The sequence below is a fragment of the Marmota marmota genome, unplaced genomic scaffold, assembly GCF_001458135.2.
Source record: "Marmota marmota marmota unplaced genomic scaffold, marMar, whole genome shotgun sequence".
NCBI classification, from domain to species: domain Eukaryota; kingdom Metazoa; phylum Chordata; class Mammalia; order Rodentia; family Sciuridae; genus Marmota; species Marmota marmota.
The window spans coordinates 25,110,203-25,136,282 of record NW_025999968.1 but is presented as its reverse complement, the minus strand read 5'-3'; the positions used below and the strand labels follow the sequence as shown (position 1 = coordinate 25,136,282).

The 26,080-nt window shown below is 34.0% G+C and overlaps 1 protein-coding gene across 2 annotated transcripts in view; it reads left to right on the top strand.

Annotated features, from left to right (window-relative positions):
* Epha3 (EPH receptor A3) overlaps positions 1–26,080 on the top strand; it is a 342,712-nt gene that overhangs the window by 217,489 nt on the left and 99,143 nt on the right. For both annotated transcript variants that reach the window (XM_015478632.2, XM_015478631.2), the window contains exons 4-5: positions 4,662–4,817; positions 5,502–5,837. In XM_015478632.2, the coding sequence (XP_015334118.1) occupies positions 4,662–4,817; positions 5,502–5,837 (492 nt within the window). The remainder of the gene's footprint in view (positions 1–4,661; positions 4,818–5,501; positions 5,838–26,080) is intronic.

Below are 26,080 nucleotides of genomic sequence, written 5' to 3'. Positions count from 1 at the left end.
AAACCACATTTCCTTTATCCATTCATCTGTTGAGGGACCCCTGGGCTGGTTCCCTAACTTAGCTATTGTGAATTGAACTGATATAAACATTTATGTGCCTTTATCACTATAATATGCTGATTTTACTTCTCTAAATTAAATGGGATAGCTGGATCATATGGCCGTTCCACTCCTAATTATTTGAGGAAGCTCCTTACTGCTTTCCAGAATACTTGTAATTTTTAGTCCCTCCAACAATGTGCAACTTTCCCCCACATCCTCATTAGCATTCATCATTAATTGTAATCTTGGTGGTTGCCATTCTAACTGAAGTAAGATGAAATAGTAGTGTAGTTTTGATTTTCATTTTCTTCATTGCTAGGGATGTTAATTTTTTTTCATATATTTGTTGGCCATTTGTACTTCTTCTTTTGAGAAGTGTCTGTTTAGTTCTTTTGTCCATTTATTAATTGGGCTATTTGGGGTGGGTATTTTTTTGTATATTCTGGATATTAACCCCCTGTCAAAGGAAGAGTTGTCAAAAATCTTCCCTCATTTAGTAGGTTCTCTCTTCAGGCTCTTTATTATTTCCTTTGCCATGCAGAAGTTTTGGAATTGATTACTTACTGATTCTTGGTTCTAATTATTTGTTTTTAGGGATCTTGTTAAAGAACTTGGTGCCAGTGTCAATATGTTAGAGCATTGAGTCTTCGTTTTCTCCTATCAGTTTCAAAGTTTCTGGTCTAATTTTTAGGTCTCTGATCACTTTAGTTGAATTTTGCACAGAATGAAAGTTAGAAATTTAGTTTTATTTCCCTACACATCAATTTACAGCTTTCCCAAAACCATTTGTTTAAAAGGCTGTCTTTACTTCAATGTATGTTTTGGAATATTTGCAGAACATCGGATAACTGTACCCGTGTAGATCTGGCTCTCTGCCTTCTATTCTATTGGTTTTTATATCTGTTTTGATGTCAATATCATATTTGAAATCAAAAAGGAAGAATTTACTTGTATACTTCCCCAGTACAGTGTGTTACCCTAATATTCAACCTGACAAATTCCCTCAGCTCTTCCAACAAAACTGCCCAAAGCAGACATCAAATATATAGGAAATTCTGGGTAAATGTGTATACAGAAGCATATTAACCATTCTGAAATGGATTCTTACTAGAAGTAGACAAGAAAATGTTACATTTTTAATTAAATAATTTTAGATGTCTATTCCTCAATGTTAGATTAACATTTTAGAGTAGGTAAGGGAAAATGATGTTTTCAGAGAGCAATTTGTGTTCAGTAATTGATTTATATAAAATAAAGGGCAGAAAAATCTATTCCTTATTCAAACTATACTCTTGGGCAAACAATCCTTTCTGGTTTTGCTTCAACTGTCCAGGCAAATAAGCTAATATCTACCTTGATCATTTTAACAGAACTGTTGCCATAGTTCTTTGGAAAGAATAAAGGTATCTTAAAATTTAACATGTCATTACAGATTCTAACATTATATTTGCATTTGTTTGACATTCAATGCATATCAATTATGTGGTGGTTGAAGCCTATCAGATAGCTATCAGATATGGTAACATGCAAAGTCTGTCCTCAAATGTCTGTCTCAACTTTCTGGACTTCAGTGTCTCTAGATGTCTGTCTGTTTCTCTCTCTCTCTCTCTCTCTCTCTCTCTCTCTCTCTCTCTCTCTTACACACACACACACACACACACACACACCCACACCAATATGATTTCCAAGAGTCACTAAGGCTATGGTTCTATTTAATTAGGATATCTCAACTGAATTCTCTTATTTGTTAACATCACCTCAGAATATTTTCTGCTGCCAGTAAAAGAACACCTGGTGTCAGTGACTTTAAGAGGTAGGTACCACCTTTCTTTTAAGAAATCTTGATAGAGGGGCCAGGGTTGTGGCCCAGTGGTGAAGTGTTCACCTAGCACTTGTGAGGTACTAGGTTCAATACTCAGTACCACATAAAAATGAAATACCACATATAAATGAAATAAAATATTATGTCCACTTACAACTAAAAAATAAATATTAAAAAAAAATCTTGATAGAGATGTTTGCTGGATAATCAAGCACACAATACACATTCCTCTGTGTTTTTTGTTTGTTTGTTTGTTTTGTTTTGATTTGTTTTTGGCCTTTACCTCATTGTCACATATACGCTGCTGTAATGAGAGACATGATGTTCATAATCAAGGCTGGAATCTTGTAAATAGTAGAAGCATTCATATTTGTCCATCTTTTTAGAAGAGAAAAATTTATCTCAATGACTTTAATCAGATTTGTTTTTATTTCTTTGGTTATCTTTTTGGTCATAATCTTGACCATTTATTCCTAGTTGCAATAAAATCTGAGTAAGGTAGAATTTAGCTGGGTATTATTATGAACAGAATTAAAATTCCAATGGCAAGCAGGAATCAGGGTTTTGACTTTGGGTACATTTCTCCACATGAAATAAAGATATTACAGTTTGTCTTTTGAGTCTGGTCTCTTTGTGTTTTTATTTAAGATTTTTACTGGCTACCTCCTATTCTCTTTTAGTGGTCTCTTTCAAATATCATACCTTCTGTGGTGTCCGTTCCAATCTCCCAGTCAGAATTGTTTTGCTCAGCATGGTTTGTTAAAAGCTTGCTGCTCACTTCCTATTGCAAAAGGCCCTTTTGGTATGGATTGAATTAAAAGTACTTTTATCTGTATGCCTGTCAAAGAACCTGAACAAGAGCAGATACCTGACAAACATTTGTTAAATTTCCTGTCTCTGTGCCTACCTGCATTTGCTATTATCATTTCTAAATTTATTATTTAGCCATAATTTGGATAAAGTCTAGGTACTAGCTTGAATGATGTTTTTAATTTCTAGGTTTATTAAATGTAGCTATATTCAAGCTCTTATCAGTATCCTGATAAAATTGTGCTGTAGCTAAGAAGTGATTATGTGACTGTCTTTTCTACTTAAAAGTATCACATAGACATTTACAATATTAACAGAAAGTGATTGTTTAGTAAATAATTTAATGCCAAATATTTAGACCATAAAGTCTCAAATGAAAACATGAAGATAAACTTACAAGCAAACAAAAGGCAAAGTACATTGGAGCACCACAACTTAATTTTCTAAAGACTCAGCAATGCCTTTTGCAAATTTAAAGCACTCAATGATGAACTAAATTGAAACCAGAAGTGCATATTTTGTTTATATACTTTATATCATTTCTGCCTGAGGCAATAGGATATGAGACATGAGTGGACATTTCTAGAGTTCTTAAGGACAATGCTAAAAAGTTTATAGTCATTGCTCAATAATTGTAGGTTAAGAAAGAAGAATTGGATCTCAATGTGACACTAAAATTTGTTCATTATTTTGTAAAATGGGCCTAGAATAGCCATTCTTAGTAGGAACTACAAAACTACAAGACTCAGAGGATGATGGCTATCATTTTATGTTATTGCTCTAGTAATTTATCTTGATAATGTAGTTCCCACATTTTATTTCAGGAATATTTCAGTAAGAAAGTATTGTAGTATGTACATAATGTACCATCTTTCAGAAATATATTTAATGGTTATAAGTATTAAAATTTGTCCAGACTGATTTTTGTTGAATGTAAATAACACTGTGTTCAAAGTATAAAGGTTGATAGAAGAAAATTCTAGAATTTGATGAGAATATTTAGGGCATATTCTATACTTAGGTCTATAAATCTTCAAATCTCAGTGCAGTGAGTTTTTGAAGTTTTTGAAATTATTGATTCCCAAAGATGATCTGCAGGAAACCTGAACTTTGAGACCTGAATTTGAATTCTTTCTCAAAGGAATGTTAAGAGAGTTCTAGTGAGGATTTTCATGATGATTTCAGCTTCTAATATTTTATGAAACTGAATAAATTAAAAAATACAGAACTTTGAATTTACTATTTATCAAAAGCAATATAATAGAGGCATAATTCTGTAAAAGCAGTAAACAGATGATAGATCCTAAAGGGTACACTGAAATCAGTGTTTGATAACCAGCCCATTGGGCTGACATAAAACATGCTATGCAGAGGTATGATCACGAGGATAGAAGATAACACAGAGTTAGTGAAGGACAGGTCATTGCCATAAAAGTTGAGGGACAATACTGTCAAGATAGAAAATCCTGTTTGAAGAATCTGAAAATGTACAGGAAGCCATAATTTCCTTCCATCAGTTGATAACGATTTGTGGGACAAAGTTGTACACATTCAGAGCATTTAGAAAACAACTCTACGTGTAATATACTCTCACAGCAGTGCAGATATTATACACATTGCATCATGCTTAAAAAAGAAAACGACTACATGGTGACATGGTTTTGCTTTATTTTCTCCACAAATAGTCCAATGCCAAGTAAAGCTGTGAAAACACAAGCTGGAAATTTCATCAAATTCTAGTGCCAAAATAATCTAAATCTTGCAGGTTTTTTTTTATTTTTTTCTTAACATTTGGTGCAAATTCAAATGTATATGTGGAAAAACTACACTGGGCCGTATTATTTGCTTCTGTGAATTAGGGAAGGAAGCAAATTGATTGATGTTCATAATGAATTCATGTCCTAACATCCTGAAATCTGTTTTACGTATTTTCAAAATACATTCACAAAATTATCGCAGGACTTTAATAGAATCATTTTGTTTCTAGCTTGTCGACCAGGCTTCTACAAGGCTTCCGATGGTAATATGAAGTGTGCCAAGTGCCCGCCTCACAGTTCTACTCACGAAGATGGTTCAATGAACTGCAGGTGTGAGAATAATTACTTCCGGGCAGACAAAGACCCTCCATCCATGGCTTGTACCCGTGAGTAGTTTTGCTGCAACCCATGCCTCCATGTTTGATTTGTTTTTTCTTCTTGTTTTGTTTTTGTTTTTGTGTGTTTAAAGCATTTGCCCATTCTCTTCCGTTACCCATGTGCAAATTGAAAGCTTTCTCTGCTTCACTCTCCATGCTTGGCTCACCACAAATGCAACATTTATCACACAGAATGAATTAGTTTGTAAAGTACTTCCTGCAATGGGACCCCCAGAAAGAAAGAAAAATTTTTGCATCTTGTTATAAGATCTTGCATTATACTTGACAGGATAGGGGAGGTTATAGGCAGGGGATTTATGTTTTTACATTTCTATTCCCTCTTGCTGTATGTTGGTCACAGGTCACAGGGAAAAAGACGAAGATTTATAAAAGTAATACTAAAGTTTTCATAACTATTCACAGGGGTATTGAATTTAGTGGTAAATTCCTTTGCTGGACGTTGTGAATGCATCCTCAACCTTGACTCAAAACTCCCCCATTCATAGCTTGGGGAGGACAATGCTCTTGAATCCATGTGTCCATGATCTCATGGATCCTCTAAGGATGAATTAAAAGTAGACAATAAAGACAGGATGGTTATTTACCTCTTTCAGTTCCATTGTAAATTATCTCTTTCCCTTTTAAGAGAAAACAGGAGTGAAGCTTATTAATCTTTGTTGAACTACTTTGCAGGACCTCCATCCGCACCAAGGAATGTTATCTCTAATATAAACGAGACCTCCGTTATCCTGGACTGGAGCTGGCCCCTGGACACAGGAGGCCGGAAAGATGTTACCTTCAACATCATTTGCAAAAAATGTGGGTGGAATGTAAAACAGTGTGAGCCATGCAGCCCAAATGTCCACTTCCTCCCTCGACAGTTTGGACTCACCAACACCACAGTGACAGTGACAGATCTCCTGGCACACACTAACTACACTTTTGAGATTGATGCCGTTAATGGGGTATCGAAACTGAGCTCCCCGCCACGACAGTTTGCTGCAGTCAGCATCACAACTAATCAGGCTGGTGAGTACATGTGGATGCTTCTGACTCCTACCATATCACATCAAGCAGGGCTCTGGCAGAGACTGTAAAAAGATTGGAAAGAACCCCCAAATTTTGTCTTCTCTCGTATTTAGATGGTTATGGTGCATTCAAAAATTCAATTTAATTCTTCAAGTGACAATAAACTATAGTTGTTTGGTGATTTGAAAATCAGTTTATACCCATGGTTGCCAAGATGAAACATTTGGGAATCTGAAATAGGACTTGTGGGGCTCCTTGAAATAGTTTTAAATTTCTGAAGAACTTAGATATTGAATCTGATGTTCAAAGAGATTATGTAGCTTACTTAAAATTGTAAATAACTTTAGTTATAATTGAAATTTTTGATATAATTATTCATGCTCCTAAGAAGTCTGAAGTATTATGATTCTTAGCTCTTCTTAGTTAAAAATAAGAAATTAAGTCAATTTTATTTAATAGATAAGTTGTGCAAATAAATTCAAAATATGGAAATGGGAAAAGGCACAGTGGAAAAAGGTCTTGGTGTAAAACAACTGGAATGATTGACTACATTCCAGATTTCACCAACCACTTTTTCCACTGACAATTCTTTTTACCAATTAAAAAAGTGCTGAGTTAGCAGATTATAAGCAAAAGCCCTTTAATATCAAAGGGAAAAATTATACAAGGATACAAACATCTCATATTCCTGTTTTGTACATTCCCAACTTTTCTCCTGTCTTTGCTGCTGTTAAACTGTACTCTTTCAATCACTCTTTAATCCTTTATGTAGATAATTTATGGATTTTACTTATAAGGTTTTTGTTGTTATTATTTCAATTATGCAGATGGTTGATAATTTAAATACAAATGATACCCCTTTTAGATATGAAAATCATTTTTCAATATTGATAACTGGGATGAATATGTGAATAGGCAGTTTTGTAATCAACACAGCTTATGTAAAGTTAAACTAGTATTTGTTGTTCATAATTGTTGCTATAAATGTCATATTTAGAGGTTCATTTCAAGCAGTTCAACTGAAAGACACAATTGTATTATTTGCATTTAAACATACTTTGGAGTGAAAAGGCAGGTCAGGGATGGGTGTCATATAGAGAAAGGTTGCCCCCCAGAGAATCTTTTAAATGGATCCTTAGGTTCCTTTATGTACTCCTCCCTTATGGACTCACCTATAAAGTAGGATTGAGTACACTCTAGGCTTCTCATAAACATTTGGCTTAAATTATGGAAGTATCTCTGGCCTCCATTAGAAATTGTCCTTTTTTTCTGAGAATATCAGACTGTATCCTGGTGGCTGTAGACAGAGGGAAAGCATACAGACTAGTTTCCAGTCAGATAAAACAGGTCTCCTAGCAGCCAAATGGTGAACCAAAAACTCACTATAGTTCATTTCTCTTTCTTGACTGACTCAAGGTTATTATTTCAACTACCAATGGCACACAGTAAGTATAATCTAAGGAGAATATATGCACTAGAATGACCCTGATGGTCATTCTAGTTTTGGTATGGTGAGAAGTGGTCTTATTTACTTCTGCAGGTTAGTATAGAAATGCATCCATAGTGGTTAATTTCTCAAACATGTTGACTAGTTCCCTGAACTCACTATCTCAGCTCTAGCTTCATCTTCCTCATAATCCAGCAATCAAAAACATAAATCTTTGCATGGGAGAGTCTCCAGATCCCTGCACTAGCAATCCTTCCTCTTAAGGAGTCCCTGTCCCTGCCATGTCTTTTGACAGATATTTTGAATAAAACCCCCATCAGAGTCTATATTCAAACGTGTCCTTCTGATTCCAAGTCCCAGTATTTTTCTCACTTTGCTTCTGTCTATGGTTTCTCATATACAGAGTACTCAGGAATTTTAACAAATTATAGAGATGTAGCAAATGGTTTTCCCAAATCCTATATTTCAAGCTGATTTACTACCTTGCTTAAAATAAGAGCATCAATCTAGGTTGTAATTATCTCTTAAGTCAAACAGAACCGTATAAAAACAAGCGAGAGCTCCTTATTTTCTATCTTATCATCCCCCTCTGGCTTTCTGACAATGCATTTATCTGGAAACTAATAGCTTCAAATATATACAGTGAATGAATCTAGGTGAAGTGGCAACCAAGAGTAGGCCAAGACCTTAAAAAATAAATGGGGTTGATGCTTTGGCCCTCCCAGTTACAAATCACAGCATTAGACAGAGATTCAGCAGGAATGATCTCGGTTACTCTCCCTGAACCCATTCCCATTTTTAAAAACATCCCAAGTTTGTCTATAATATGTACCACAGGCATTTGATACATTTATTTCAGGGTGTCTGTATTAATTTGTGTGCCTGGGAAGATAGAGGTCTTTTTTCATCTTCAAATCCCTAGGGTAAGATATATAAGCAGGATTAGAAGCAATGCCATTGCTATTGGGAGTGTTTCTTTGTTTGGCTTTATTCTTGTTCTTGTGAAGGTTAATGGACTGGTAGCCTTGAAAAATAACCTCCCTACCACTAGAAAGATATGGCTGTGACAGATATGATGTCACAGTGGTTACATTCCTCCTAGTCTCTCTATCTTTGACATGGATATAAAGAGTGAATGTGAATGGGTCCCTTGTAATTTAGTTTGTGAGATTGAGTTTGTTGATTTTTCTCTTGATTACATTGTAGAAGCTTTGCGATGACCATATGATAAAGCTCCTTCTAAATTGTAAAGGATTATGTTGTAAATTCTGATATTAGTTCTCAGCTCTCAATACTTGCACAAAATGTGTCCGAGTGATAAAAGCATGGCTTCCATAGAAAGACTATATCCATCAATCCACCCGTCAAACAAGAAGCAGAAGAATTAGAGAGTGCAAAGCAAACCTCTCCCAGGGTATAGCTTGGAGTAAATGGCTACCTTTAGTTTTAGTTTTAGGGTTTTTTTTTTTGTTGTTGTTTGTTTGTTTTTTGTGTGTGTGTGTTTGTGTTTCTTTAAAATAGGTATATTTGTCTTTTAGTTCTAGAAACAATCATTCTATTAGTGAAATATCCATATCTGCTAATTCTCTACCTTCATAATTGAGTCTGCCCATTTTCACTACCTGATAGCAGATAAAACTCTCAGAATAGCTGAAGGGACACTAACAAAAAATTTAAGGAATTTTGAAGTTCATATATCCCCAACCTCTCCCCCCCCCACCTGTTCAACTTCTGGAGAAACTTAGATTCAAGAAGCATTTCCAATATTTCATCAAGAGACCAAATTCCTGCATTGCCTCCCAACCCCAACTTCACTTTCAATTCCTATTGCCCTACTCATTTCTGCCATCCTGTGACTCATGGCACAAAGCTAAGAAAGGCATACTGCCTAGGAGACAAAGAGGGGCTTGCTGGGACAATCTACCACAACCCATCACAATAACCTTAGTCCTTGATGCTCAGTCACTATTACAGGGCTTCTTAAGAGGATTCTGCAAAAGATTGTCATCCTCTTCACCCTTCCCAGGACCTAATCTCATCCTTTACTCCCTCAGTATTCAAAGATAATTATTTCTTCCTAATATTCTAAGACCATAAAATTGAAGACAGAAAAGAAAATGCTATCTATCTCCTCCTTCTCTAAATCTAATTTCTCCCATCTGTGCTCACTAATTCCCATTGATTTTGGACTCTTTAATGAATCTTGAGAGAATCTCCTTTTTTCTAGCATCTTAACAAGCACTATTCTGTCCCTTTCTTTTCATCGGTTTTGTAGTTTTTTTCTTCATCCTCGAGGAAAATGCACATAAGTCAATGGCAATACACACACAAGAGTGCACATTACAAATTGTTTGACTACTTCTTCATTATCTCACAATATTTTTTCTAAGTTTTGAATCTAAGATTAGATTTTTCCTAGAGTAATTTTTATTTCTCCTTTGGTTCTCTCATTCATACTCTTCCTTTTGAATCCTGAAGTCTGATTTCTTTTCTTAGTCTATATCAATTCCAACCCAAAAACCAGTAATAATTTCCTCATTTTAATAATTCTTCTTTATGTTCAATTGAATTCAATTATTAGGGAGAATGTAAATTTTACGTGGGCATGAGTTGTCACATTTGTATTGTAGACTTGAACAAGGCCTTCTAACATGTTGTAATTACTCTAATATTTATTGATTAACTCATTTGAAAGATAAACTTGTTTATTTTTCCTTTTGTTGGTGTGTTAAAATTATACAAAATAGTTGGTTTCATTTTCACATAATCATACATACATAGAATTTAATTTACTCCATTTCAGTCCCCAGAGTCCCTCATTTCCTTCCACCGCCACTATTCCCCTTCTTCTATTCTACTAGTCTGTCTTCTACTCATTCACATGTTTTTAGTTGGTACTTTATAGATAGACAGAAGGGTGGCATTCCCTGTGGTATATTTGTACATGCACCTGGTGTAATTTTCTTGGATTCATTCCACATTTCCTCCCCATTTCTGTCCCTTGTCCCTCCCCCACAGTCACCTTCTACTCCCCTGATCTTTCCTTTGTTTTTATGATATCTAACACTGTCTCCCCCTGTATTTTCCCCTTACTTTGCTATAGTTTCCACATGTGTGAGAAAGAACTTTTCACTCTTGATTTTCTCAGTCTGTTTTTTTTTTCACATTACATAATGTTCATCAGTTCCATCTATTTATCAACAAATGCCATAATTTCATTCTTCTTTATGACTGACTAAAACTCTATTGTATATACATACCACATTTTCTTAATCCATTCATCTACTGACAGGCACCAAGGCTGGTTCCATATTTTAGCTATCATGATTTGTGCTGCTATAAGCATTGATGTGCCTGTATCACTGTAATATGTCAATTTTAGTTATTTTGGATAAATACCAAGGAAAGGCATATCTGCGTTATATGGTTGAGGTTTTTGAGAAATCTCCACACTGCTTTTCAGAGTGGTTGTGCTAATTTGTAATCCTAACAATGTTTGAGTGTACATTTTCCCCCCACATCCTCAGCAACAGTTGTTATTATTTGTATTTTTAGAAATTGCATTCTGGCAGTAGTGAGATTAAATCTCGATGTGGTTTTGTTTTGCATTGCACTGATTGATAAAGATATTGAACATTATTTTCATGTATTTGTTGGCATTTGTGTTTGTTATGTTTTAAGAAATGTCTGTTTAATTATTTTGCCCATTTTTGGGGAGGGTTATTAGGTGGTTTTTTTATTGTTGTTGTTTGTTTGTTGGTTTGGTTGGTTGGTGTTAAGAGTGGGAACTGAAATATATTAGTTTAAATTCAAATATCATACTGCTCAGCACTTCCTTTCACTGAGATTTTTGCAAAAAGATTAAAAGATCAACAGATGTATTTTTTATTAGTTCTAATCAGTTACACATTACAGTATTCTTCAATTCATTATACACAAATGGAGCAGAAATTTTTGCTTTTCTGTTTGTACATGAAGTAGAATCACACCATTTGTGAAATCATACCAGTACCTAGGACAATGATGACCTTCCCATTCCACTGTCTTTCCTAAACCCTTTTCCCCCTCCCCTTCCCCCATCAAAGTTCCTCCACTCATCCCATGTTTCCCCCCATCATGGATTAGCATCCACTTACCAGAGAAAACATTTATCCCCTGTTTTTTTTTTTTGTTGTTGTTGTTTGTTTGTTTGTTTTTAGAGAGAGAGAGAGAGAGAGAGAGAGAGAGAGAGAGAAATTTTTAATATTTATTTTTTAGTTTTTGGTGAACACAACATCTTTATTTTACATTTATGAGGTGCTGAGGATTGAACTCAGTGCCCTGCACATGCCAAGTGAGTACACTACCGCTTGAGCCACATCCCCAGCCCCTATCCCCTTGTTTTTGGGGATTGACTTATTTTTCTTACCATGATGTTCTACAACTCCATCCATTTACCTGAAAATGCCATAATTTTATTCTCTTTAAATACTAAGTAATATTATGTTGTGCATATGTACCATAGTTTCTTTATCCATTCATCTATTGAAAGGCATCTACATTGGTTCCAAAGTTTAGCAATTATGGATTGTGCTGCTATAAACATTGATATATGGCTGTTTTACTGCTGCTTGCTGTTTTTAAGACCTTTGGGTATAGACTGAGGAGTGGGATAGCTGGGTCGAATGGTGTTTCCATTCCAAGTTTTCTAAGATTGGTTGCATCAATTTTCAATCCCGTCAGCAATGTATGAGTGTGCCTTTCTCCCCACATTCTTGCCAACACTTATTGTTGTTTGTATTCTTTCCATTCTAACTAGAGTGAAATGAAATCTTAGAGTTGTTTTGACTTGCATTTCTCTAATTGCTAGAAATGTTGAACATTTTTTCATATATTTGTTGATTGGTTATATATCTTCTTCTGAGAAAGGTCTGTTCAGCCCTTTAGCCCACTTATCAATTGGGTTGTTTGGTTTTTTGGTTTTAAGTTTTTTGAGGTCTTTATATATCCTGGAAATTAGTGCTCTAGCTGACGTGTGTGTGAAAAAAAAATTTGCTACCAAAATGTAGGCTCTCTTTTCACCTCATTAATTGTGTCTTTGCTGAGAAGAAGCTTTTTAGTTTGAATCCATACCATTTATTGGTTCTTTATGTCTTGTGCTCTGGTGCAATAGAGCCCACAGGGACTTGGTGATGGTCTACCAGGTCCTGGTGGTTGTTCTTAGATGGAAGTGGCCACTTCCCTAATTGGTGGTGGCAATAACATGAAACCTATAGGTACCAGACCCAGTTGGTGTCCCAAGATGGAAGCTTCCCAAAGTAAAGATGGCAAAGGTAGAAGTGGAGGTAACCCAAGATGGTGGTGGAAGTGTCCCAAGATGAAGGCAACTGCTTTCAGAAGTGTGACTGGAAGGATGGACTGTGCAATGTCTTTAGGCAGCCTGTTCAGTGATGCTGCACTGTGGTATTCAGTACCTCAATGATCAGTTGCCTCCTGGCCCTGTCTGTTGTTCCGGGATAAAATTAACATGGCGAGGGCTATTGCAGTGGTGGCAATGTCCTAAGATGGAGGCGGTTTGGATGGAGCCACTGGTCTGTGGATAGGGAACCACAGTGCAGTGTTCCAGTCCACGGGGGTAGCACAGGTGTTCCGGACTCAGTACTGCAGGTTCAGGTGTTCCTTCAAAAGATGTGTTGAAGTGCTTCTTTTATATCCATATATTATATATTTCTGTCTTATAGGAAATCACAATCCAAATACAGTTTTTAAATTTGAATGAATCAAGTTTGTTCAAAACTGTATGTAATTATATAATTAAGAAGTGGTAGTTCAAGGATTTTAGGGAAAATTTTCAGAGAGCAGACTTAAGATATATTTTGCAAACTAGAAATAAATTAGACAGGTTTAAAGGGAAAAAAATGTACACATGTCAAAGTCTTTGAGCTGAGTTCCCTGCATTACAGGAAGACTACACTGTGAAGAGAGGATGGGTCTTCTTGAGTGGTAAAAGGAAATAAGCCTGGAAGGGCATGAAAAAAAAGCAAATTGAAAATTAGATGGTGGGATATTGAATGGAGATTAACATTGTTCATGGAAGAAAGTGTACCCTCATTTAATGCATGTTTTAAGTAGCTTGATCTTAAAAGAAGCAGGGGATGGGCCAATTAAGTACAATTCTTGCAACTGAGTGACTGAATTATTATCAAAGAATGAAGAATCATTGTATTAATATTAGTATTATCTTTAATTATTATTTTCAACTCTAAAATAATATTTTATAGTTTTGGAGTGATAAATTCCATCAAAAAATAAGCTTCAGGAAATTTTGACCTTTTTACTTGGATTCAAAATCATTGAAATGGAGGTACTGCCAGTCCTCAAACTTTTTGTCTTGGAATTCTGCAGTTAAATGAACAAACAGCTTTAGCTTTCTTTAGTCTTAGGTAAAGTTCACCATGTTTCTTTCAATGTGTATTAGTCAAAAGACATGTTTCTTTGTTCTTTGGGTCCTTGTATATGTATCATTGTATATCACCCCAATATTTTCTTTTTCTAAAATTTCTCTCTTTCCCTTTGAAATTTTGGTTCCAGAGAAGCACATTTCTTATATTTTTTAAAATTCCATTTTAGCTCCCCCTACCATTTTATGAATGCTGTCCTAACCCCAACAATTTTCCAGAATGAATTAACTTTTCCTTTTTAAAAAATTTATTTTATTGAAATTCTACACACAGGTGTGCAATTTACCTCATAAAATTTTATATGTTCACAGGTATGAAAACATTACAAAATAGTATAACAGCACACATTATATCAATCTACCTTTGGCCAAAATTTCCCAAAATTAATATTTATCAGAGTTGTTTTATCAATCTTTCCCCCATCTCTTTTTATAAATTGATATTTCTTATTTCTGAACCACTTGAGAGTTACTTGAAGAGACTATGACCATTTTCACCTAAATATTTTATTCAAAATTTCTTTTAAAAATTTGACAAGCTTATATAACCTCAATAAATTTATCAAAATCAAGATATTAGCTTTGCTCTATATTAGGATTGCATCTGCAAATATTAGCCAACTTCTGTCAATTGTTGTACTAATCCCCCTGTGGCAAAACCAAATTAATATCTGTTTGTCTCCAGTTTTTATTTGTAATATAGTTTCTATCCATAATAATGAATAAGTAAATATGTTTCTATAAATTCATGTCAGATAACAAATATGAAGGGACAGGGTACAAATACTTATTGACATGAACTCTCAGGTGCTTGATATTACTCTAGGAATTTCACAATTGGTGCTCTATTCAAAAATGATCTGCAAATAATGCTATCATTTTAAACAAAGATGACATGACTTAATTTTATTTAGATGTTATGGAAAAACCATTAGTTTATGCAAAGAAGGTAGCATCTTAGAGACTACTGAATGTAATAAAAGCATTCATGTTCTTGGCTTTAGTTATAATAATCTCTGTCCTCCACTTAATTTAAGGATCAAAGACAAACCCCTTGTTTTTGTCTTACAAACCCTCTCCTTTCTTCTGGTCAAAAATTGCTATCCACAGAATGAAAGCATTGAACTAGAGGTCCGATTCTAATTTTCTTTAATTTGCATTTTATCATTCTGGACTACAATTCATAACTTTGTTACTAATATAATTTTATCAATTAATACATTTTTTTCAAGTTTAAAAATGTTTCAAATTTATTTTTAACTGTTATATAAAACCACAAAAAACTATACACATTAATGGGGTACCATGTGCTATTTTTCATCATATAAAATAATTTTAGAACCTTTCTCACCTAGTTTTATGAACTGTTATTTCAATGAGCAAAAGATCATCCATTATATGCTCTTGAAATTTAGAAATAGCATAAATATATGTGACAAATATATATAATCTCAAGTCAAAGACAACCACCAATGCTTTAGCATTTCTGAAAAGTCAACATTTCAGAATAAAGTTGGAAAAAGCATTCAGCTGAATCTGGTATTAAAACCATATGTGGCCCCTGTAGTGGTGGATTTTCCTACAAAATTATGCAACTTAGAACAAAATTAGACACCATAAGTGTCAGCATGAATTATTTCAGAAAACAAAGGAAAACATTTTGTAATATCATGGTAGCAAACCTGAAGATTGAAACACAGTTACAATCAGTGGAATGCATCAAACATTACTTTCCTGTGTTCCTATATGAATACACCACAGTGATACTCCATATCATGTACAATCACAAGAACAGGATCCTAATTAGAATAAATTATACTCCATGTATGTATAATATGTCAAATATATTCTACTGTCATGTATATCTAAAGAGAAAAAGTAAAAAGTTCACTCACAAACTAGTAGAGATCATGTGACTTCAACAATGTAGTGTGATGCTTTCTTTACCTCCCTCTTTCTTTATATGAGTAATAAATCCTAGGAATTACAATTTTAAGTTTTTATTTCTCTCAACAAGTGAGGTATGAATCTGGCCTAGAGATTGCAAGTGAATATATACATTATAATTTGCTCAGTGCATTTTACTTGTAAGATAATTTAGTTTCTGCCTTTCCATTTTGAAATCTAGGCAGAGACCTGTGTATTTGGGAATATCACTCTGCATGGATGTATCATGGTGTCTCTAAAGCATGTGACATCATTTAACATGTTAATGATGCCTTTCAGCCTCATATCCTGGCACAGAGGGTGAGAAAGAGGCCAAAGAGAAGTAAAACCATATATTGCCCTTCAAAATACGACAGCTATCCAAAATCTTCATATGAGCTTACAGCCATACCAATACAGAATATGAGCAAAGGACAGTTTGGGAGCTTCCAAAATCTAAACTGAGTGCTTGTCCAGTCTTCATTTCTAAGCCTTATAATACTAATGGAGCATACCTGTGGTGGAGGTATATTTTTACTTTTTCAAGTGCAGCCCCTCTTAAAGGTGTTTCCAAATCGGCTAGAGTAGGAAATACATTAACTGCAGCCAGCAGAGATTAAGAAAGCAATAGCCATTGAGTGCTAATTCGTCTTATCTAAACTCTATTCTTCCAAAAGCAAAATAGTTTATTCTACAGAAATCTTTCTCGTTCTATTTCTCCCAGTCAGAACAGTTTTAGTCTTAAAATGCACCAAATGTCATGATTTATCTTTTGACTATGCTCTATAACTCTAAGATTATCTTAAATATAACACTTAGGTAATAATTGCATTATATGTAAAATATTGAGAAATTGAATAAGTACAAGTATTTAGAAGGAAAAGATTTTCTGTTCCCAAACACAAAAATCTGACTACCACTTGTCTAACTCTATGGTAATAAATTCTTTATTGTATTTAAACATCTCCAAAAGTATTTCCTCAGTTTTAATAATTATTATGTGGCCTGGTATTCTGACTTTATAATACTATCTCCATATAGTACCACTGTGCAGTTAAAAAATAAATACACTTCTACCTCAAGGGACTCTATGACCATCTGTCATAAGTTTGTCATAAGTATATAAACTACATGGACAGTGAGGTAAGGCATCCCGGTAAGCAGGGGTGCTGAAATTCCACAACATTCACCTCAAGCAAAAGAATGCCAAGGAAGGATGAGGAGTTCACATTTTCTACCCTTCATCAGTAAAAGTTGGTGATTTAACTCCTCTTGATATGAGGAGCACTGCATTAAAGTCATGTACATATATATGTACCTTTATTCTTACAATAACTTTATATGGCCATAGTGGATAAATGTCTTGTCTGTGACTACAGAATTTGAAAGCTGTTACTTGTTACTATTAGCAATTACCTTTTCCTATGAATATTAGTAAGCTTTGTGTTACTATAATGAAATACCTCTGTTAGGCCATTTATGAAGTAAAAACAATTTACTTCATTGGCTCACAATTCTGGAGTTCAAGTTCAAGATCAGGCTGACTCATTGTTTTGGCCCTCTGATAAGGGCAGCACATCATGCCAGGTCATAGAAGTATGACCCTGTCAGATCAAGATTCATACTTCCATTCAGGAAACAGAGAGAGATAGAGACCAGGGTACCACAGAGCCCTTCAAGTGTATGGTCCCCTTAACTTAAGGACTTCCCAGTAAGCCCAACAACTTAAAGGTCCACAGAATCTCCCAATGCTGGCAACCTTACCTTGATATATTTGGGGAACCCTATCCATAGTCAAACCATAGTGCCATGGCTCATGAAGGAGACGCTTTGCACAAAATCAAGTAACTCTGAAAAATAAATATAAAAATATATTATATTAATGGGAAATCTTGACCTCTTGACACACAGATCATGTGTGTTTTTGTTTGTTTTTTTAATTAAGATTTCATATGATTGGAGCATTACTGATAAGGGCTCAAAATCTGAATTGCTTTATTTCTTGCCAAACTGAACAAAATAATTCTCAAAATTATAAAATAGCCTTATATTTTATTTACTATTACTGATGTTAATTTGAGAGCATTTCTTGTGGCAATTTGTTATTATCCAGAAATAATCTCTGATTGTCTGTCATTTTTATTGCATTAGAGAAAATTAATTATAAGGAGCCAACAAAAAAGAAAAATTCTATCTTTGGTCACGATACTGTTCAAGAAATAGCTTCAAAGGAGAGCTGTTAGATTGAGTAGGAAGAGTTCTAGAATATCATGCTAAGTGAAATTAGCCAATCCCAAAAAAACAAAGGTCAAGTGTTCTCTCTATTATGTGGTTGCTAACTCACAATAAACAGGAGGGGTGGGTAAGGAAGAATAGAAATATTTTGGATTAGACAAAGGGAAATGAAGGGGAAAGGAGCTGGGATGGAGATAGGAAAGATAGATTGAATTGGACATAACTTTCCTTTGTTCATGTATGAATATACAACCAATGTAATTCCGATCATGTACAACCAGAAGAATAGAAAGTTATATTCAATATATGTGTAATATGTCAAAATACATCCTACTGTCATGTATAACTAATAAGAACAAGTTTTTAAAAAGAGGTAAAGTTTCATCTATGTCCCTGCTCTTTGATTTGGACCTCGGGATAGGTCAGCTATGATGGCCAGTCAGATTTATCACTTCTAAGTTTTCTTCATATTCTAGGGAAAGTAGTTAATGCAAACTATCACAAGCTCATGGAAAAATAATTCATCATTTACCTGTAACTGAAGCAAATATAATGGGAAGAAAACTGTGTTTAAGAGTCAGAGTGAAATTGGGCAGAATAAAAGTTGAGTGGTAAATCCAGGTGTTCCAATTTAATAGTGAGGTGCATATTTTTTGCATTTTAAAATTTGATTTGCTTATAGATTCCATCCCAATTTTTTTTAAATATGAACTTAACCAGCTATTAGATTAAGCTTACTGTTATGTTTATTCCTTTTTTAAATGAATGCAATAGTAATTGCCATACACACATTGTTATGAACACTAAATAAAATGAGAGGCATAAGTAACTGAGATTTCCTTAAATAAGTTATTGCTTTCTGCCTCCTGTATAATTGTGATGATGTTGCCATGTCTGGAGAAAATAGAGTTTCTTTTTTTAAAATTAAGAATTTGGATATATTGGTCTGAACTTCTGAGATTTCCCAATGCACCCATTACATAAAGGGATTAGAAAAGCAAATAAAGGAACAATAAAGAAAAAGACGTCTGCAGAGATTAAAGTGGCAGACAGAGGTATAGGGAAAAACCAGATGGCAAAATAATATTGTGAGAATAAATCTAGAAAAAAAAAGAGTTAAAATAATAAATATTTACCATTATCATGTTGAAACAGAAGGCAAAAACTTTTCAATTACTTAAGAAATACTAACCTTTTACTTTAACTCATTAGACTGTCAGTTATTGCTATTGTTATTTTAAAGTACATTCTAGTAAATTTAATTCCAAAAAGAAAAAAATATCCTTTGAAAATAATCATTTTCACCAGAGACTTCGTAAGAAAAATGTTGCATCATAAACTTCTGTTTGGTTCATCAAGCTATTTGAATTAGAGGGACAGAGTCTGATCATCCTTTTTCATCTGGGGATGGTAATTTTGGGTATATCTTCTAAGGAAGAGGACAAGCTGCAGTTATTTATAGAGATTCACAGCATGCCAGGAAGCAACGTTATGTCAGTTTCAATGAATAAAGCCTATTTTATTTTCTTTCTACTACAATGTTTTTAAAAAGGCTTTTCATAGTTGATATCTGACATACATTGTCTACTGTTCCATTAACTCCTACTAAAGGACCATTTTAGAACAAAGCATACTTACTTTTTGATTTGAATTCACATGGTAGAATAATTTGTTTTAATTTGAAATTTCATTTCTGAAACATTTAAAAAATGAATCTCATCAATCTTATTTGAGATATGTTTCTATTCTAAGCTATTTTTCATCAATTGTTATCCAGATATGTACAAGATAGATGTGTTTATTAAAATTCTAATATAAAACAACTGGAAAAACAAGGTTTTACAGTCACTCAATATTTATATGTGTATATGTGTATGTTTGTAGGTTTGTGCATGTTATCTATGTGTCTTTTTCAACTAGGAATAAAAAGTCTAAAGAGTAAATTCCTCAAAAGTTTATGAAACTTAAGAGTACTGAGGGAAAAAAAGCCTCTATTTTTAAGTAAATTATTTAAGCTTGAGTAGTTTTATTCCTAACCATCTCATTTTGTTAATAATGATCACATCTACATTGGGATGTTGTGAAGACAAGAACAAATGCATATGGAAGTACTTCATATGGCCCTGGCTACTTACTAAGTGATCAATTCTTGGTAGTTTGAATCTTTAATGAATATAGAGAACATTTATCAACAAATGCACTCTCAAAGATCAAAATAACTTTGGATAACTCCTGGTTTTCCCTGGCAATAAATATCACACTTGATTAATCCTCCCCCATGCCTTTTCCTGAGCATTAATGGAGCACTTGGTTTGAGCTTGCTATTGTGTTAGCTGCGCTGTGGACACAATGATGATTAAGATGTGGTTGCTATCTTCAAGGAGCCCCCAGTCCAGGAGATCTTAGAGACTTTAAGAACCCAGCATGAAATTGATTGGTTTGGCCATGAAAAAGCAGGCAAGGCCAGCTGCCAGGAGACTTCAACAGGCACCAGAAGCCCAAAGAAGCCACCCAAGGAAATAGATTTATTTTGAATTTACAGATAAAACCAAATCATATATAAAAGTTTTCTTTATTTTCTGCCATTACTAATGGCTAGAAACAAAACCTACTTATTACACATGGTCTATATGCACTGGTTTTTAATATCATATGTAATAGGTCTGTTTTGCATCCCAAAGAACTTCATTAAGAGGTAGAAGGGAAATACATGAAATGCTTTAAGTTATGTACAAGTTAAATCATAGTTGCATGTGTTGTTTAATGGTCATTCCAATTGAATGTATCTGATCTTTTGAAAGCACTAAGTCAAAACGTGGGATCTTAAGTAATTGCATAAGAACACATATTTAAACATCTATAATGAAACACTCCACACCAGACTTGCTTATTTAACTATTTCTCTACCCTGTTGATAAACCAAGGTTTCTGTTATTAATATGGAACAACATATTCTACTTAGTTAAAAAATTATAGACCTTTACCATATGAAATATAGTAAATAATAATGCAACTAAAATATAACTAATAGTAATTATCATGAATGTCACTCTTCATTTCAGATGAAGAAATTGTTGAAATTTTAGACATGTTCATAATAAACATTGTAATTATGAATAATCATAGTTCTCAATAACACATCCATGAATTAACTCTGATAGCATAGTAGTGACTCAGATTTTACTCCTTTGTCTGCTAATATTTGTTAGAAAGTTTATGTTTAAAAATGCTGTCTATTGTAAAATTTAAAAGATATTGCTCATTTTCTTAAGAGTAAAGTAAAAAAAAAAAACTATTGAAATGAGTTTCCAAAAAAGAAATCTATCAGAGAAGAGAAATTCTATATAATAGAATAAGTCTGATTTGCATGTATTTTGGGTACAGATAAACCTTTGGGCAGTTGATACTATATAATTATTTGTATATATATTTTGGATTGTCCTAGTAACCTAAGTATCTACTGAGTGAGAACAAAATGAAAATATTTATTATTTAATGTAGCAACCAAGTGTGGAATATTAGGTATTTGCAAACTCTGTACTGGACATTTTATAGATATCATTAGTCCCTACTCCACTCTGTATTATTGCCATTATGTACAGTAGAATTGTTTTTCAAGAAGATAGTTAAGTAGCTCCATTTATCTAACTTAGTGGTTGAGAAGAATTCAAACCCAAGTCTTTGCAACATACCAGAACTTCCCAATTTCTGGTAAACACCTTGCTGCTTTCATTCCAAATTTATTCATTTATCAATGATGCTTCATTGAGATATCACCAAGACTCTTGTAACTTAACAATATACTTAAATTAAGCCTCATTTTTTATTCAGTAATGTATTTGAAGTAAGTTTACTCTTATAGATAGAAAATTAATATCACTAGAAAAATAGGACTAATTATATAAGAAATATCTGTCTATCTAAAGCCTAAGACTCTTTCATCAATTACAAGGGTACACTTGGAACAGAGTTAGTATTACACTGCCTGCTACCAATAATAACATGCTGGTAGGGTCAGTATGGCACGAAAAAGCACCAGACCATTATTTTAGGTAAGGGCAACTCCATCTTTTTCAGTCATTGAGATAATTGAGATAACAGCCATTGAAGTCATCAGACTCCTCTCTTTCACTCAAACCTTGCATTTGCTCCACCAGCACATTCTATAAAATGTGCTTACCCAATCCATTGCACCACCTAGCCACATTGTGTCATGTCTACATTATTGAAAATGTCTTCTATCTGGATTCCTTCTCTTCACCCTTGCCCTCTCTACAAAATCAAGCTTCTTGTAAATTTTTATAAATGGTAGAATTTTCTTCTTTCAAATAGTTAATTTACTTCTCATGGATACTTTGAAAGGAGAATCCATTATTTGTTATCTGACCAAAGAAAAATATGAAAATAATAACTTTTTATATGATCAGATAGATATATTAAAAAAACAGTCTCAGGCAGAAATTTCTGCTGATAAATGCATGTACTTAAATGTTGTTTCACAATTATGGAAGCTCACTAAGTTAATAAATTGAGTATTTAGTATTTTCTTTTCTCAGTTAACATCTCACATACAAAATACCCACTTTCAGAATCTTATCTAAAGTGTCCATATATTTTGAACTAAAAATAAATAAATAAATAAATAAATAAATAAATAAATAAATAAATAAATAAATAAAGGATTGTGAGAAAAGAGTCGCCCTTTGTGTTATCCAAGGCACAGTCCAGGTCTTCTCATATCTTTGCCCTTTGGAAATAAAGACCTTTGAGTTCCTAATCTATACTTTCTGTTAAGCATCACTTTTTAAAGGGTATTATGTATAGCCTAGGATACAGCTTGAAATTTGATCTGAGTCGCGCTTTGTGACAAAACCACAGATGTTCAGTACATGATATATTTATTTTTTACCCCAGTGGCCCTTATAAAAAGGGCTAGAAGATCGGCTTATAACAAGTCAACTAATGACATGATATAGGGAGGCCCCTGCTTCAGTGGCTGTTATTACAGCTGTGTCCCATTACATATTAGATACCTAGAACATACTTGCATTCTGAATGGCATTTATCTTTTGAATTTCAAACATTCCTACCATAAATAAGGATTTTCTGCTTTTCAAAAATGTTTCACAGTTTAGTCTAGGGAATACTGAAAGGTTGCCTTTACTTAATGAAATTCTCCCTTTAAGGATTCCAGGAGCTAAGATGGGCATTTCTGAACATTCACCTCCATAGACCTGGGTCACTATTTTCTATACCCATTTCCTGCTATTCCCTTAGCCTGGTGAGGTGATAATAACTTGAGTTTCACAAAACCACCAGGGTGGGGACTATATGAGAATTGGCCTTTGAACATCGCTTAATAATTCTCTTTTTGTTACTTCTTCCTAATAGGAGGTATCTAAATATAACATAAAATGACTACAATTATGCAGTGTGAAAAGCTAGCATTTTATGTGTTTTGTTCCCAAAGTGAGCATTAAGTCTTAAAAATATTTAAAGTGAAAGGACGAAAGAATGACAGTCTCCCTGCCTAAGATCTTAATTGTAATATGAAGAACCTAAAGACTCCTTATAGGGCTGAGGATGTAGCTTAGTGGTAAAGTGCTTGCTTAGTGGTAATGTGCCAGGTGCTGGCTTCAGTTCCCTGCGCTGCAAAAAATAAATAAATAAATAAAATAATAATAATAACGAACAAATAAAGACTCATAAAGCAAAATAGTATGAAACCTTAAAAAAAAACAATGTGAGGTGACTCCACTCCTAAATTAATGACCACAATTACTACTTTCAAAAAAATTGTGTGGTGGTCCATCTTCTCTTTTCCAAGTACAATTAGCTGCTATTCATCAAGTGTAAGATCATTTGTTTTTGAGATGAACATGTCTGCTATCTTGAGGAATGAACCATTCAAAGAAGGAAATTCATTATGTGTGTCCTTGATCCAGGGAGAAACTCAGCCATTTTCCTTTTGTTCTCCAAATAATTGTGGAGATGATGGGGGATTAATTAGCCTGGGGCATTATTATTGAAGTAACAACTGCTGCCCAAGAGTAAGCTTTGCTCCACCTCACTGTAGAGAAAGCAGCTGCCTTTCTATTGCAATTGGTGCCAGGCAGCTGCTTTTATTGTCTCTATATATTTCCATATACGGCTTCTCATCCTAACTGCAGTCACCCACACACAGTTTACACTTTTTTCCTGTCACAAAGGCTACAACCAGAATGCTTCATCTGGCCACTCTAATGAGTAGTGCAGAGAGTGGAGCAGACATTTTCCTTGAACACTGTGTAAGGAGTGTAGGTGAGTTTGTAAGTGTGGGGTTGGAGTTTGGGAAAGTGGGGCAGGGGTGAATGTACTCAGCATGTGTGATTGAGTGCTTATGATAAACACCAGATTGACAGGTGGTTATTGCACACAACATGGGAGAAAAGCAGAGAAGTCTCCAGTCTTTAGCCCTTGTCCAGCATAATCAACCGAACCATATATGCCCAGTGGATGAAGTTTTGATTTTCTTACAGATGATATATATATATATATAAACACACACACACACACACACACACACACACACACACCCTCATTGACCAGTTATATTTACCAACTCAAACTAGGATTTAAGTAGAGAAGGAGAATGGCATATATTTAATCTTCATTTTTCTCAACTGTGATAAAATTAGTAAGGTAGTTTGGCTGTGACCCCAAAGAAAATAGCTCTACCACGCTATCTTGTATAAAACTATGTATCTGTCTACTCTTTTCTGAAACAGTTTTCAAGTGTATGAGTAATTTTGCAAATCACTCTTTTAAATACATTAGTTAAGTTTCTTTAGAAAAACAGAGTGACTAGAATGAATCTGTGGGGGGTGAGGGGGAAGAGAGCTAGCTCATGCTATTGTGGGGGCTAACAAGCTCAAAACCTTCAGGGTAAGATGGAAGGCTGAAATCCTATGAAGAGTGGCTATAGTAGCTTAAGTCTGATGGCAGACTAGATTTAGAATTCCCTATTTCTTGGGAGACTTTCGTCTTTTTCTATTAAGGCCTTCAGCCTTAGTCACATAATTTCTGAGTTCAATCTGGTTTCTCAAAATGTACTTATTTATTTATTTATTTATTATGGAAAATGCTTTTACAGTGACATCTAGACTGGTGTTTGACCAAGTACCTGGAAAAAATATTTTATGTGTCAATCTGATACATAAAATTAATCTTCCAGAGGTCCCTATGTCAGGGAATTTGTATGTGTTTTTTTGTGTCTAAGTGTAATTGCTGTCTTTATTGTCTTTTAATTATAATAGGACCTTTAATTTTTTTCTATTGAATTTTTAATTTTTTCGTTTTAGTTATACATAACAGTAGAATGTTTTGATCTGCTTATACAAGCATGGAATATACTTAGTCTAATTAATATCTTAGTGTTGTGGATGTACACAATATTGAGATTCATTGTGGTGTACTCATATATGTGCATAAGAAAAGGAACTTTTATTTTAGTAAACAAGTAGAAGTATTCTTATTACCGCATTCTAATAATATACGAGTGGGATTCCTTGTTACATATTTTTCATGCACATAATATAATAATATAATTTTGTCAATTTAGTTGTCTAGTACCTCTCCTTTTTCTTCCCTCCTCTCTCCTCTAATTCCCTCCTCTACTCATCTCACTTTTATTTTCATGAGAATGCCCTGCCTTTTTTCCTCTGAAGTTTTTTTCATAAGAGAAAAAACATGACCACTGAGTTATTTCTTTTAACAAAGTGTTCACAAATTCTATTCATTTCCTTCAAATGACATAATTTTGTTTTTTTTTTTCCCTGTGGTTCAATAAATTCCATTCTATATATACAGCACAGTTTCTTTATTCATTTATCCATTGAAAGTCAACTAGGCTGATTCTATAATTTAGCTATTGTAAATTCTGCTAATGTAAACATGGATATACCCCCATCACTAAGAGTAGGCTGACTTTAATTCTTTAGGATAAATACTTTTTTAAAAAATTTTTATTGTTGGTTGTTCAAAACATTACATAGTTCTTGATATATCATATTTCACACTTTGATTCAAGTGGGTTATGAACTCCCATTTTTACCCCGTATACAGATTGCAGAATCACATCAGTTACACATCCATTGATTTACATATTGCCATACTAGTGTCTGTTGTATTCTGCTGCCTTTCCTATCCTCTACTATC